Here is a 15,646-nt window from a genome sequence, read left to right as displayed (position 1 = left end):
ATCCTAATGCCTAAGTAATACTAATGTAATTCCATTTTCCAGTTTAACAGTCATAGAGGACATTATTGAGACTGCATTGAGTGCTTCTACTTTTATCACATTAAAAAGATTCCTTGGTTGTACCTGCATACTTTTACTTAAGTAAAAGGAGTTCAAATTAAGCAGTTTTACGTGGAACGCTATTCATTTTACAGTTTGGTACATTTAAGTGACTTTTTACTTAAGAAAAACATCTCAATACTTCCACCACCTTGATAAAATTAATGGCTGTTTGTAGCTGAGCTTACAACAGCATATTTTCTGTTGTGCTCAGGTCTCAAATGAAGCCACAGAGGCCTCCTTATGTCCATAAATCTAAGAAGACCTGTTAAATATGAAGGTAATTACATTCTGAGATTAGAGTGTATTATCCCCCCAACTCCACCGCTCAACATAAAGCTGTGTCATCTGTTTGGAGTGTGGCGTAATAGGTCCTGGCAGCCTCATCAGGTTACCATGCAAGACGAATGGCTTAATTACATGCACCAACACACAGCTGACATATAGATTGCCATGATGGCAGAATATGAGCAACGGTATAGGTTAGAAAATGAAGGGACTAGGTGTCCTAGTGGCCCCTGGGTGCTGACCATGTGATTGCAACTCTCCCAGTTTGACTTTCATTGCATTCCTCATCTCTTCCTCCCCACATTTCCTGTCAGCTCTCTACTGTCATATGTCCAGGCCAAAGGCATAAAAAATGAGATACACTAATTAGGGTTGCACAGAGGAGAGACAATAGGTGCAGCATTGTCTTTGTAATCAGTGCAATAGTGTAGCTCATGGTTGGCCCAATAAGCCACCAGGACGTCCGGCTTCCCATGTGGCGAACATCAGTGAGAATCAGTGAGGATTAGTGTTCATATATTATTCATATCAAAACGCTTTGGAGACAGGGGGAACAGCAGAGGGCGGCTGTGACCAGCTGTACCCGACCCGGAACTTTGAATTAGTTCGTCACGACTTCTTGGAAATGTTAAAGAAAAGTTGAACTAGCTCAGGATATGCAGCGATGGCATTTCCACAATTGATATTATTTTGCTTTCAAAGTAAGAGCGCTGTGTCGCTCAAATTAAAATTATATCAATGTTGGCCATAAAGAAGCACACTGAAAGGTTCGGAGGTGACATCTGACATGATAACATATGAGTGCCATGAAAAGATCCAACAAGGATAAGTTATTTGTCCTGGACGTTATCCCCACGCTAATGCCCATGTCAAGACACACTGGACTGGACGGGCTTTATGTTGAAAGTCTACACCGGAAACTCGTCGTCTGAATCAAGCTAACTTGACCTAAAAACTCGACTGAAAGACTCCAACCCAACCCGGAACTTTTAAGTTTAACTAATCATTCCTAAGCTCATTGCAAGTGGTCGTTCTGTGCTTTTCCGAGTAGTCCAAATGTTTCTTTGAGAAAAGTCACTTCTGAGGACTCGGTTAGATCCGTCTGAGGGTAAAGAGATAGTTGCAAATGTTTCTCGGTCGGACTGCGGCGGTTCCTGCAGGACAGTAGCCCCCCGACTTGTCTTTTCAACCCAGGTAGGACCCAGGCTGGGAAAAAAAAAACTCTGCAGCTGACTCACACACTTCTATTTCCATCCTGTCCTGTGTGCTTTTTTAAAAAACAAAACAAAACAAAACAAAGATTTGACAAGAACTGGCAACACGTACGAACAATTCAGGTGCTGTTATCACCTTTATTTGTATCGATGCATTTACTTCGCACTAAATTAGCTCCAACTAATTGAATTTATACGGCAGCATATGACTGTACTGAACTAGGTTAGTTACTGCTGCACCTAGGTTAGCCTACATTGATATGTGTCAATTTCAAACTGTATCACTGTAATGAATGGGGACCAGTGTCAAATTCCTATCTCTTTAATAGATACAAAGCCAGAATCCGCTAAGTCTCAGAAGAAAGATTTGTATTTGGGGTCTATTTGCGTGTGTGTGTGTGTGTGTGTGTGTGTGTGTGTGTGTGTGTGTGTGTGTGTGTGTGTGTAGGGGGGAGCTCTCAGCTGCCTGAAATTCCTAACCTGACAGGGTACCACACACACACTCACACACACACCACCACCACCACCACAGAGGGGAGGGGAGGGGAGGGGAGGTCAGTCAGTCCAGGGGGTCTGAGACACACTGGTGAGTCTGCAGGCTAACAAAAGGTCTGGCCATGCTGGTGGTTTTAAGCCTAATGAAGCAAAGTGCTCATAGAAGAATACAGGCACTGACAGCTGGCGAACAACATGGTGGACACTGTAATCTTTATTCTGTAAAATCTGGGTGTGTAAAATCAGTCCCCCTCCCCTCCACTTTGTAGTGTGTGGTTAACAAAGTATTTGTTACAGCAAAGTATATTGTGTCAGCTGTGAACATATGCCTGGATGTATTTTCCCGTGTGTAGGTAGCTTAACTTCCCAGTACTGTAATGGCATATTACTGGCTACAACGACAATGGGTTATCAGTGTGTTTTGTCCTCATTGTAGACTTTTCAGTTTTACTTAACATGTAGCCCATCAACTACTTCCTTGAATTGGCGGTGTAATGGTGCAAACGCAGCGTTCCCGATAACCACTCAAAATCAGCAAGGGTAGGCACGCAGAAACAGCTTCTCACAGTCTGCAGCGCTTGTCTCTCTCCTCTCACTTCACTGTCACTTCCCCTCTGTCTGTCGATATCTTTGGAAAGGGGATTTGGGGCCCAAAAGTGTGATTCACAACCATGTAAAGCAAGTCGGCTAAGAAATAAAACTAGTAAGTAATAACCAGTTCACTATTTTACAGCAAATACACCCTGAAATGCTTCAGGCATTACTGCATGACCTAACTGCTCTCTCTCTCTCTCTCTCTCTCTCTCTCTCTCTCTCTCTCTCTCTCTCTCTCTCTCTCTCTCTCTCTCTCTCTCTCTCTCTCTCTCTCTCTCTCTCCTATTTAAAATCAGTATCAAACTGGATTGAAATAGGCAGACTGCAGTTCATGTGTAGCTTAGAAGAGACATTTTTAAAAAATACAGAATCTATAACATATACAATATAACTCACAAGATCGACATCAACCCAAACAACTCGAACATCGGTCGAGCTTTACTTAAATCAGAGTGCATGTGGCACCTTCAAAATACATTACTTTGTCCAAACCCAGTACTAAAACCAAGAAATACTCCATTTACATGAAAATGAGACTGCCAGAAAACAATAACAAAATGAAACCAACCAGTAAAGTTTTGCCTCACAAAAGGATTGAAAGTGTCAATGAGATTTGTAAATTGTTGCTTAAACAGTGTGCTGACAATAGTGTTCACCTTTATTTTGATGCAGACAGACATGTACGGAAGGTGAAGTTTCGTCTTCCATCTAATTCAGGGGACACCACAGACGCACTCACTTCAGTGGTTAACCTCTGTGGAGAGACAGAGATGAAAATCTCCCTTCTTTCTGTGCTGAGTTCAGAAAGGGAAACATCGAACAGCCTGAGCATTTTTCAACATCAGCAGCTTTCTGTTGAGATTCATGAGCTGAGGTTCACAACAAACCCAGGGCTGGTTTGACAGTTCATTTAGAAGCACAGAAATATTCTGTCCAGTACACACGGCTGCTCTGGCTTCTAGTTATAGGGGAACAACTTAATAGTGAAATTATTCAAGAACAAGGGTTTGAATGTTTTAACATCTCATTTGTCTTCTGATTGATACCTAATATGATTTGATTTCGAATAGTATGTAAGTCATTTGATGAGTCACAATGCAGGTTACAACACTTTGTTAGCTTGTCCAAATTTGCAGTCGAAGAAACGAGCTTCGTCTTGTTGTAATGATGGGAGAGTGTCAGTGCTTCCTGAGCTCTTCCCAGTGTTGCATGGGGCCTGAAGCATGTACAGACAGGTCATGATGAATGTAGACTAATAGAGCTCTGTCATCAGCTCAAGGTAACCCATAGAGCTAGAAATCCTCAGATATTTAACTGTCTGCTCTGGCTAGTCTGATGCAACAAGTGTAACTGGTGACGTTTTGCTGTCAACCCTTTTCTCTTTTGTCTGATTTAAATTCACTACTGAGTGTGAGCACACTGGAAAGTGGGTCTTCCACTTCAGTCTGCAGTTCAGGAAACCCAGATACATCAGTACATTCATGATATTGTGTCATGAGACAAATTTCTGAAAATCTGAAAAATAGTAAGATTAGTATTAGTTGTCTCTTTTTTTTGTTATTGAAGGCTTTTTTGGGGTTTTCTTTTACAAAATGGTTAGACTTAACAGAAGTCGAATAAACCAAAAAGTGAATGCATCTACCTGCTTAGCCACATTAATGACAGTTGCTTGTGGGGTTGTACATAATATCCATATGGCAATATATCCCATTGCATCCTTTTGCAGTGTGCAAGTTCAGAACTTGCAGCTGCTGAAAACAGAATACCCTGACATTAGTCTGACCAAAGTCATTACTTTATTAGCCCTTAGGGTGTAAACTTCTAATGTACTGGCTGAAAAGGTTTTGGTGAAGCACAGTTGTATCCTTCCTCTTTTACATTGTAATGATGGCACTTATGGACATGGATGGGTTGCAGTCAGTGTGTGTGTGATAAAGAGGCACTAAGTTTAATCTTGGTTGATGTCAAAATCTGTAAGCATAATTCCTGCCTTTTTAGGTACGTTTACCATGCTGACCATCTCAGTTTAGTGTGTTAGCATGACAGCATTTGCTAATTGGTAGTGTTTTGCTACACACCAGGCTACTGGACTAATTCAAATGTCAACCTCATCACAGCTGTGCAGGAAAAGATCAGCTAGATAAGATAAGATGTTCCTTTATTGATCCTTCTTGGGATTCCTGGGAAGTCCACCACCAGCTCCTGGGTTTTCCTGATGTTGAGCTGAAGGTGGTTCCTGCCTCACCATCCCACAAATTTCTCGATTAGTTCCCTGTATTCCTGTAAAAGTCAATAGGTTTCATTATCTGTTAACCATGGATGCTTCCTTCTGGACCTGCCTGCTGAGCTGACCAGTAGAGTTGGTTTACATTTTCAACAAGTACTTATCATAACTGTAAAAGTACCGGCGAAAATAAGCAAAATCCTGTCATTCCCAGTGGCTAGCGAAAAACAACACTAACATACAGCTGCTATGGAAGCCCAACAGCGTCCCCTTCATTATTATCTTGCACCTGTGAGGAATTGTGTTTTTTTTTGCTGTTGTTTTTACAAAGGAAAGCCTTCTCTCCTTTCATAATTTTTCAGCAACCAAGGTAATAATTTTGGTTTCAGCTAATAGACACATGGACTCTGTTTTCATTTAATTCTCATTTAAAACCCACTGGTGGTCTTTGCTGTTGCAAAGACATGACATGCCATTACCCAGAGCATGCCCTTGAATCTGCTGACTCATAAGCTGCCCTAGAACAAACCTGCACTCCCCCAAATCTCTCTAAGATTAAGTCTGCTAACTCTTGTTGTTATTTGTGGAAGTTAAACTGACCTTTGGCACCAGCACCGATATAATTATTTTAGCACTGCAGGATTTCCTTGCTGTCTAATCCATGTGAATGATCCAAATCAAACCTCATGTGATTCATTTTTTGCATATTCTTGAAAACGAGTCAGCAGGACTCCAGCCTCAGTCAATCCTGCCGTTGGAGGATGTGCCCTCCTGGTTTTCACTCTTGCTTTGAAAGTGTTCTTTATCAGGAAAGATGCAGCCTCAGGCTGAGTGAGGTGAGAAGACAGTAAAGGCGTGTGGTTGTTTTGACAGCAGTATTGCTGCTTTGAAACCTGCAATAAACTGTGAGGGCTTTCTTTTTTAGACGGGAGTCATGGTATGTGAACTATTCAAGGGATTGAGCAGAGGGCGGGGGTTATTAATCACGCCGTACACTAGCAGACACAAGCTCAACCTCTTTTCCTCCATTGTGAGCTCATGAACGTACAGAAGAATTTAGATCCAACTGTATTGTTTCCATGTGCTGAGTGCAAGGGAGAGACGGAGAAGGACAAGGAAGGGGGAAGGGTTGGAAACACAACAGCTTCTTCTGTATCCTCTGGGAATGCTGTCTGAAGGCTGAGGAGGAAATGTTGAAGATGTGTGTGTGAGTTGGAAAGGGGAAAAAAGAGTGAATAATCCATAGTGCGTGCACAGACAGTATTTAGCCATCTCTTCTTTACTCAGTGCTCCATAAATATACAGTGAAAGAGGAACACTGTTCTACAGCTTCATATTGAAAATGATAGTTGACAGGCTTGAGTCATTCATGAAACGGCAGAAAGACAGCTCTCAGTTTTATGTCTAACCCTAACCCATCTTGATGCAGCAGCACAGCACAGATTTTAGATTGTGACTGATTTTGAAAAGCGTCCACAATCTTACCTAAACCTAGATATCATGTGAATGTTAGAGCTTAGGTATTTCATGTCCTCTCTTACTTCTGTTTCCAAACTTTACATGACCTCATTGACTAACAGATCCTTCCTACATGATCTAATGTAGCCAAATAGATGGCTATGCTAAATGATTGAACAAATTACTTCATGTGGCTTTTCCTTTGGTGTCATATAGTAAATCATGCAATATTGAGTTAAAGTCAGCGACGTGGATGAGGATCTTGTGCCAAAAAAGAATGATCCCTAATGCAGTGTTGTTTTAACAGTGCAGATAGAGAAAATGCTTCAGCTATTTCAAGTCTAGCCATAGTCGGCAGGGAGTGTCAAAATCGAGGAATGAAAAGCAATTTAGATTGTGGATCGTGGTTGTGATTAAGTAGATTGCAATTTTATCTCTGGCCAGATCGTCTTTGAACTGAACAGAATGATTGTTCAGTTCTTCACAGCGGTCCATGTCAAGACTAGGTCCACATTTTTGCAGATTTATGATCAACACTGGGTCTATCATCAGTTTAGAGCCTACTCTTTTTTGTCTTGTAGTTACTGTCATTTTGGTCATTGTTTACCTTACATCTTCAAAGTTATCTTTGGTTAAAAAAAAGAAGTATACTGGATGACTTTAAGTACATGCTTCCTCAGGTACACAATAAAGTTCTTTAATTATTTATTTTATCTGGTTCCAGATAGTAAATGTCATGATATTTTGGTTAAGGGACATACTACTGTAAATGTCACTTTTTTTTTGACCCTTTCATCTCTGTTGTTATCGTCAGCTACAGAGTGGTGGAGTCAAGAGGTGCCAACATGCCACAACAGAAGGACATAGTGAAGATAGCCATCCAGATGCCTGGGGCCTACCCCCAGCTCATACAACTGGACCAGGTAATGAGCGCGCACGCACACACACACACACACACACACACACACACACACACAGTATAGTATACAGTGTAGTCTGTTGTCTGCCTGTTCTCAGACTTCAAGCTGGCTGCTCTGACAGCAAACCACCATGGGAATTTCATGCTCTTAGTTGAGCCTTTTCAGGCAGCACATCCTCTCAGCTGCGTCATTTGTCACATGGTACACATGGTAAACCCAAAGATCTCTACAGTGCCAAAACCCTAACCGTTTAAGAGATGTTGATTATGCTGCTGTGAGTCTGTTGTTAGTTCTACCAGGACATAAACGTGAGCTCAGGAGATGTATTTATGGTTTTAAAGCTCTCTGAGGCCAGACAGACAAAAAATCTGCAGCAGCACCATGGGCACACAACGCACAAATAAGTTTTGCCCATCCACAACAAAATGAAATATGTTTTCTACACTCTGGAGCCCTGTTTCTGTTGGTGTCATGTTGCTTAGAAACCTGAATTTCAGCATGATTTACACCGATCACACCACAACATAGAAAGAGTCACAGGTTAAGTGATTACAATACATCTTGCAGTGTGATGAACCTTGGGCCCTGGCATCCATGTAGATGGCACGTGACATGCACCACCCACCCAAGCGCGATTGCAGACTGACTAAACCCCCTCATGGTGGGGGTACTTTCCTGTGGCAGTGGCCCCAGTAGGACAATGCTAAAAGCGTTGACCTAGTCTCCAGATTTACAGATCCCAATCTGACAGTGCAACTATGGGATGTGAAGGAACAAATCTGATCCACAGAGGCCACCATGGATCAGATTTGGCTCTTACCCGCAGAGGCACAAGACCTCTCTGGGGATCCCGTGCTATCTGGCACCAGGGCGTTAGCAGCACACCAGACTTGTTCCGACCACAAGGGGGTGTCAAATTGATCCACATAAATGCCAGGACCCAAGGTTATACAGTAGAGCATTGCATTTTTACAAAGTAATCTGTATTATTCGCAACAGCTGCTCACCCTTTTAATGCTGTAACCAATTGGTGGAGACATAGTTAGGCCTAAGAGGACAACTGAGACATCAAGACAAGAATCACACATGATTCCTCTGTGTAATTATTTAACTGACTTGGCAGACATATTCTGTTTACATTAAGCAGCCTTTGACAGTTTTAGACATACACTTTGATATTCAACCATCTGACCACGATGTTGCTGATATGTTGATATAGTGAACATCAACACAAGCGTTACATTTCAGAAGATGAGATAGTTGTTATTCCACTGTAAAACTAGGAAGATGAAGAAGATTACGATGGTGCTATAAAGCTATTGGATGTCAGTGTGGGGCGTGTGCCTACAGAAGTCAACTGTGATCACTTCCTGATTCACAACGTTGTGGTTTGACACAACTGCTGTGGCATGAGATTTTTAAACTAGCTCTAAAATGTTGTTGCCACAATAATAGATACTTGTAAGGCCATTGGCTTGGTACTTACATGAACAGTTCAGAACAAGTCCTATAGCAGAACAGGTTAGCCTTTCAGCATCTTCCTATCATGACCTATGGAACCAACATTGAGCAATATAAGTTGTTGAAATATGAATACATTGCGTAAAATGTATAAATAAAATTATATTATTATTTGGGAAATTAAGTTGAATTATTTAAACTCCATTGTTTGTAATGGATTGTTATTTAATCATTCTTGTTTTCATATTGATTATTTTTATTTCTCAACTTTTGCCTTCACTTTTCATGGCAGTGGTGTCATCAACAGGCCCTCACCTTTCAGCCAATCAGCTACCCTCTGCCTCTTAAGCAAGCTCCACCCCTGCTAGCAGATTTAGGCAATTAGCTTCTGTTAACGTCAAAATAATTCCGAATCAACAAGAGACACAGAATCTTAAATCTGATTTTATTTATTTTGCTGAACAAGTCTCCACATGCACAACTACCTTACTGGCCAAAGAGCTAGCATGGAGAGCTTGTTTTATAATTCAGCATCAATGAAGAGATGGCGTTAAAGGGCAGCGAGTAACATTAGTTGGTTAGTTCAGAGTCACATCGGAAGCATTTTGCGCCATTACTCAGAAATAAACCTACAACTCTGTGAAGATCAAAAAGACATGGAGTCTTTCCCAGTGGGTGTTCTAGTCAACAGGAGACAGCTAATACTGCAAACACCTTGAAAACAGTAATACTTTAAGCTCACAAGGCAGCCTGGATACTTAGCTGGTTATGGAGGTTACATAAGCAGTCTTCATTTTACATCATTTATTCAGCCATTTTACAAATTATTGGCTCATTTATTTCTTTCACACAGTTTATTCATATGATTGTTTATTTGGACAGTTAAGGTTTCCATACGCACCCAATGGCTTTATTTCTTCAGCTTGTACTGATGCGATTGTTTGGAAGTTTTCCAAGTCTTTCTCAGAAACTTAGGGGAACTTGTACTTTGCGCAAGAAACTAGACAGAAGCTTAAACTGTATCCCAGACAGCAGGGGTGTGTTTCTGACAGTCACACATTGTACATCACTTGAGAAGGTTTGAACTGAGGCAGTGGGTTTACTGCTACGTGCTAGACTGCCTGGTAATTTCACAGTTGGACTGAAACTGCAGAACTGAAACTGGAATGAAAACGGATCCCAGTTTCACACTTTTTCAAGCCCTGATACCTTAACCAACAATTTTCGTGACTCTCATTTTGGAGCCGCTCAACAATTGAGCCTCCAGGAGTGTTGATTTGGATGAGAATGCCCATTTATTTTAGATCACAACCAATCCTGTCCCAGCCTATCCACTAAACTCATCCGATTGGTGGACCTTCTTGGCTGCCACTAATAACAGAGCAGCCACTGGGTCTACCACAGAACCCAAAGACATTTTGATTGGTTGACCGCCGGGCTGACCACTAATGGCAGGATAGCTGAGAGTCAGACATGGAAGTAGTCTGGCTTTATTTACGTACAAAGAGGGATCTGGGCAGTGAGGGTAACATTGTTCAGAAAGCGTTGGGGAGCTCTAGGATTTCCTCTCCTCAGCAAACAAGGTTTGCAGCCAGAGAGAATAGCTGCGGTATCGTGATCCCATAACAGCATGTTATTACTGAAGCAAGCCTCAGCTCCCTGACAGAGAAAATACTTAGTAGTAGAGTCTGCTAAATCCTGTTGTTATGGCCCACATGTATGCAGCAGGTGTGTGTTATTTATGATGTGTGAATGTAGTTAACTTACTACATGCTTTTTTTGCTGTCCATGCAGAAAAAACCTCTGTCTGCTGTAATAAAGGAGGTGTGCGATGGGTAAGTTGATGATAATGGATCTGATTTGTTTTGCTTGACTCTTTTTGTAATGTTTGACATTATTCTCATTAAATGTTCCTATTACCATGATAGTTAATCTCAGTTTCTGTGTGTGTGTGTGTGTGTGTGTGTGTGCAGCTGGAATCTCCCAGGTCCTGAGAACTACGCTCTGCAGTATGCTGATGGAGTGCGGACGTACATCACTGAATCTGTGAGTCACGTCTTATGGACAAATCAATACAAATATTTATCTACACCAGGGAATGTCTGGTAAACGTCTGAGCACATCTTGAAGACATTGAGCAATAGACGTGAGTCATCGCTTTCAGATGCTTCTACATCTAGGACGAGAATGTTGTAAATCTCTGTAAGATTTAAAAACACAGCAGTGAATCGATGATTCACAACGCTGTCAGCACTTTGTTACCACTGTCTGCTTTTGTCAGGTTTTTCCCTAGAATCCAAAAGTATATACAATTACTTGTCTTAAGATGAGACCTAGGTAACAGAATGTAATTAATGCTGTTGAAAATTGAGTGAGACAGGCTGAAGCAGCAAAAGACATGGAAAAAAAGAGAAAAACAGCTGGAACTATGCTCAGCTGGTGTCAAGTGACCTTTTGAAAAGGTTGCTACTGTAGGCCCTCCCCTCTTTGGGCAGGAGACAGGTCTGCAGAATCCATTACAATGCCATCCCATAGATACGAAGAAATATGCTTTATTTATTTAACTGCAATGAGACAAGCATAAGTGTGCTGCTGCATAGAGCTTGAAACATACAGCAGGCATTTGCTTGCTGCTTGATAACATTCAGACTTAAAAGTGAGTGTAGTTAAACACAGATGTTTCAGTTTAAGAGCAACCTCTTGATGAGTCTAAGGAACACTTGGCTTGAATGCATGCAGTGTAATGATGCTTCATTTCCTGTTTTCAGTGGTTACCTGAGTTCAGACAGATGCCTATAAATGTTTTGTTTTCCAATACTAATTCCTCAATTCAAGCACCCCCAAGTACAATGAGATGCCAACACTGTCTTATTTAATCAGGTCAGCACCACAAATATTGAATTCACATATACATAAAGTTCAAGTAAGTTTCTATGCTCTGTCAAACACAGAGAGTTTCCAAACATATCTGCGATTTGCATGCCAGTCACATTTGCCTCTGTCTTTGTCAAAGTGGACAAGAGCAAATACACCAAATATAGCAATTCTGGTGTCTAGATGTGCAGCATAACCACAACAGAATCAGTTCAGTCAATCAATTTTGATGCATCCAGTGGCCATGTACATGTATAAGCTCATGTACACACAGCCATTGTTCAAAATTTGCACCAGATACTTGCCAGATGCTGGTAAAATATGCTTGTGGTTGGTAAAATTGCTTCAGTTGTAGGCTAGAAAAACAATGGTAATCTAGTTTATGGCTTGTAAAATTTTAGTATTTCGGAACCAACAGCTGTGTGCACAACATAGATCCACAATACCGACATGCACTGACACATCAATATTCATATTCACACAGTCTGCTTTTATTTGCTCTGGGGTTTTTTTAAAATATTTTTTTTGTGTTCTGCCCTATGTGTGACAAAAATTGCATTAGCAAGGAGCTAGATACACTACATCTGTTGTATTTTAAGGTTTGTGCGTATTGTCCCTGTTAAATGGACCCAAGACACATCACTCCTCTGTAGGAGCACAATACATTTTGCTCTTGCCCTGAAAAGAGAGTTCAGGGCGTCTTCTCCTCAGAGAAAGCTGTACTTGGCCAGAAGCTGCAGAGCTTGTTAGAGCATTTTTACATTAAAAAATTGACTCAGCATTTAAATATGCATTTCATCACACCCTTCTGCTTTTTTTCTGCTGACAGCAAGTAGAGTGTCAAGCCTAAGTTTATAGGTGACTATATTTATCAAATTGTGAGGTTGTCTATGACTACTGTGCTGTTTATGTGTCTGTGTGTGTAAAGGTCTTTGTACCATTTATTTATTTATTTATAGATTTATAGATTTTAAACACCTGTGTGTGTGTGTGTGTGTGTGTGTGTGTGTGTGTATGTGTGTGCACACGCGGTCACGCATGGTCATGCATATGTGTCTGTGTCTCTCCGTTTGTTTGTGCATTGTAGAATCGTCTGGACATGAAGAACGGCTGCATTCTGCGTCTGACCAAGGCACCGGTAAGTCTGCATCCTCGTGCCACACTGCTCTCTCACCCCCCTCTTCTTACATTCCTGCCGCCCTCTGTCTCTCACTCCATCACTCTTTCTTTTACATTCTGCATGAAGCCAGTTCACACAATCAGCTGCATTCACAGTCAGCAAGTCAGCAATCATCTGAAACTGCAAACTACAAGAAGCAAAGTTTCCAAGAAGAGTGACCATATATGAACAATGACAAAAGGAGACAAGTGTTGAGTATGGCCTGTTTGAGCATATGTGTTTGTGTTTGTGTGTTCCACCAATGCTGGTGAACGCAGGGCCGGTGTGCAGACGATTTGTACAAGGGCATCCAGAGCTCGGATGCAGGCGTGCGATGCGACTCTCTGAAGGAACTGGCCAGCGTTTCCACAGACGTGACCTTTGCTCAGGAGTTCATCAGCAGAGATGGACACCTCCTATTGGTCAAGATAGTGGAGGACTCTAAAGAGTTAGTACTCGATGTGTGTGTCGGTGCTTGCATGGTTTTGTTCCCTGAGGTGGAATACTGTTCCTCAGATAGATATCAGTGGTGCTGAGGGATGGATTGGATCTAATACATGTAGCAACAGATCCTGCTTAGCTGACTGTATAGAATTTTGTATCAAGGGACACACATTTTAAGCCATCCTCGGCACAAGTTTAGAAACTGGTAGTTCATTTATATTGATGTGTTTCCATGATCGTAGATAACACTGTTGTAAGTCACTGTAGCGTGGAGCACAGTGAGCTTAATCCTGAGTGCTGTCACAAGATGGAAATGTTCTGAGTCCATTTGTGTAAATATTTACACTTAAAACCAGTAGCTGAATGACTGAAGGGATTATACACAAGCAGTCCATTTGAATGCAGTGTATGCGCGTATGTGGGTGCAAATATGCAAATACATTTTTTGGCGTGTGTCATTCAGGAGTAATGTGATCATGACCCACACACTGACGGGCTTCATGGAACTGATGGATCATGGGATAGTTTCCTGGGAGAACCTCTCATCTGTCTTTATCAAGAAGGTGCTGTATCTGCCACTCTCTCTCTGTCATTTTATATTTTTTTACCTCACCCTAGCCACATTCACTCTTACTTTCCCCACCTTGTTCCTCTCCTCTCAGATTGCCAGCTTCGTCAATGCCAAGCCGACCGATGCCTCAATACAGCAAGTGTCCTTGGACATCCTGGAGGGCATGGTATTGAGCAGCCACAGCCTCTTCCTGCAGGTCAAGCAGGAAGTGACAATGGAGAGGCTCATCGCTCACCTCCAGGTGTAAGTGACAGGAAGATGTGGAATGATGGCAATCCTTCATTTTTAGATGCATTTGGCACCTTTTCAAAGTAAATTCTCTCTTTTTTGGCCTAAGATTAATTAATGTGAGACCATCACTAATCAGTGAATGTGACAGAGAAAACAAACTCTGATGCAGTGATACCTCTGAGTGTAAAGAGTATCACCATAGTCTCCCTAACAGGAAGTTTTTAAATATGTAAAACACTAGAGCTGACTGTGAAATTTTAGAACGATAAAGAGCAGAGACTGTTAGACATACTATATTGATTAGGTAATTGAAAGGCTTTAATGTTTGTTTGTCGCATGCTCACCTCTCTGACCTCTTGCAGGACGAACCAGCAGATACAGACCAAAGCCATGGCCCTACTTATGGCACTACTACAAACAGCCGGGGACTCAGACAGACAGGTGCTGCTGCAATCTGTTTCTCACTTTCCAACGCACTTTTCATCAACTTCCTCTCGTCGTAGCTATTCAAACTCTAAAGCGTGCTCTTTACGGTGGTGCATTCTTGCACTGATGTGAAGTTTTTTATATCCCGAGCTGACTTGGGGTGGAGGGTGGTTAATTGCACGAGCAGGCTGTCATTGTGAGTCAGAGCCACTTCTTATAGATGGAATGACACATCTATCTCTTTCTGTCTGGTCAGCTCAGACAGTCAAAGCTTTCTCTCCCTCTGTTCTGTTCCTGCTCCTCTCTCTTTGTACAGACACAGTTCCTTCATTCAGCGCTCTGTGGCCTTTCTCTCAGACTCTCTTTGTTACTCTCACACACACACTTCCTCACTTTTACAGTAGGTCAACAAATCCACCCTTCTTATCAGCGAATTGGTCCTGAACAAAATGAGGTGGGGCTAGAGATGCGTGTACCAGCAAGTGATGGTTTCGTCACAGAGGTCAAAGTCTCACACACTAACCCTCCTCCTGCCCACTAATCAGTTACTGACACTATATCGCCACCCCATGTTACACTAATGTCACTGCACCTCAATGGCACACCTAACCGTTACTTTTCTCTCGTTTTCACTTTTCCAGGACATGTTCGCGTTCCTGAATAAGAAGAATCTCCGTCAGTACATTTATAAGGTAAATTATCTTCTTTTTTACTTTTATACATCCACATCTGATTATATGTTGCCAGAAGACCACATTGTTGCAGAGGAATGTAGGAAAAACCAGCACTCAATCTGGCTTATTCACAAAAACTGTGCATTGTTTTGCAGAACATCATCCACAGTTCTGGTTCAGTCCAGGATGAAATGGCCCACTACCTCTACGTCCTACAGTCCGTTACCTTGAATCACCTGGAGCCTCGCATGAGGACGCCTCTGGACTGTTACAGCCAGGTGAGCTACAACGTAACAAGTCACAGTCCTTTATCGCACTATTATACCTACATATGTAAGTATAAATATACATTTTATAAAAATGTCGACCTGAAAAAAACAGAAACATTAACAGCCACAGTAAATCGTAGACAAATAAAACAAACATTCTTAGTTGAAATTACCAGATACACTTGATTAGGAGTCAGTGCATTGCTGAAAGAGCTACTTGGATACACTGATTAATTGTCTGTCTT

The 15,646-nt window shown here is 41.7% G+C and overlaps 1 protein-coding gene across 1 annotated transcript in view; it reads left to right on the top strand.

Annotated features, from left to right (window-relative positions):
* The first annotated feature begins 1,312 nt into the window (after positions 1-1,312).
* The window catches only part of elmo3 (engulfment and cell motility 3), a 22,599-nt gene continuing 8,265 nt past the window's right edge, over positions 1,313-15,646 (top strand). Inside the window, exons 1-11 of the mRNA XM_037106976.1 lie at positions 1,313-1,581; positions 7,187-7,295; positions 10,548-10,588; positions 10,727-10,799; positions 12,715-12,765; positions 13,065-13,234; positions 13,694-13,793; positions 13,893-14,044; positions 14,395-14,473; positions 15,100-15,150; positions 15,288-15,410. Of these exons, the coding sequence (XP_036962871.1) occupies positions 7,218-7,295; positions 10,548-10,588; positions 10,727-10,799; positions 12,715-12,765; positions 13,065-13,234; positions 13,694-13,793; positions 13,893-14,044; positions 14,395-14,473; positions 15,100-15,150; positions 15,288-15,410 (918 nt within the window). The 5' untranslated portion in view covers positions 1,313-1,581; positions 7,187-7,217. The remainder of the gene's footprint in view (positions 1,582-7,186; positions 7,296-10,547; positions 10,589-10,726; positions 10,800-12,714; positions 12,766-13,064; positions 13,235-13,693; positions 13,794-13,892; positions 14,045-14,394; positions 14,474-15,099; positions 15,151-15,287; positions 15,411-15,646) is intronic.

This window comes from Acanthopagrus latus, chromosome 8, assembly GCF_904848185.1.
Source record: "Acanthopagrus latus isolate v.2019 chromosome 8, fAcaLat1.1, whole genome shotgun sequence".
NCBI lineage: Eukaryota > Metazoa > Chordata > Actinopteri > Spariformes > Sparidae > Acanthopagrus > Acanthopagrus latus.
This window is presented reverse-complemented; position numbering and strand designations above follow the sequence as displayed.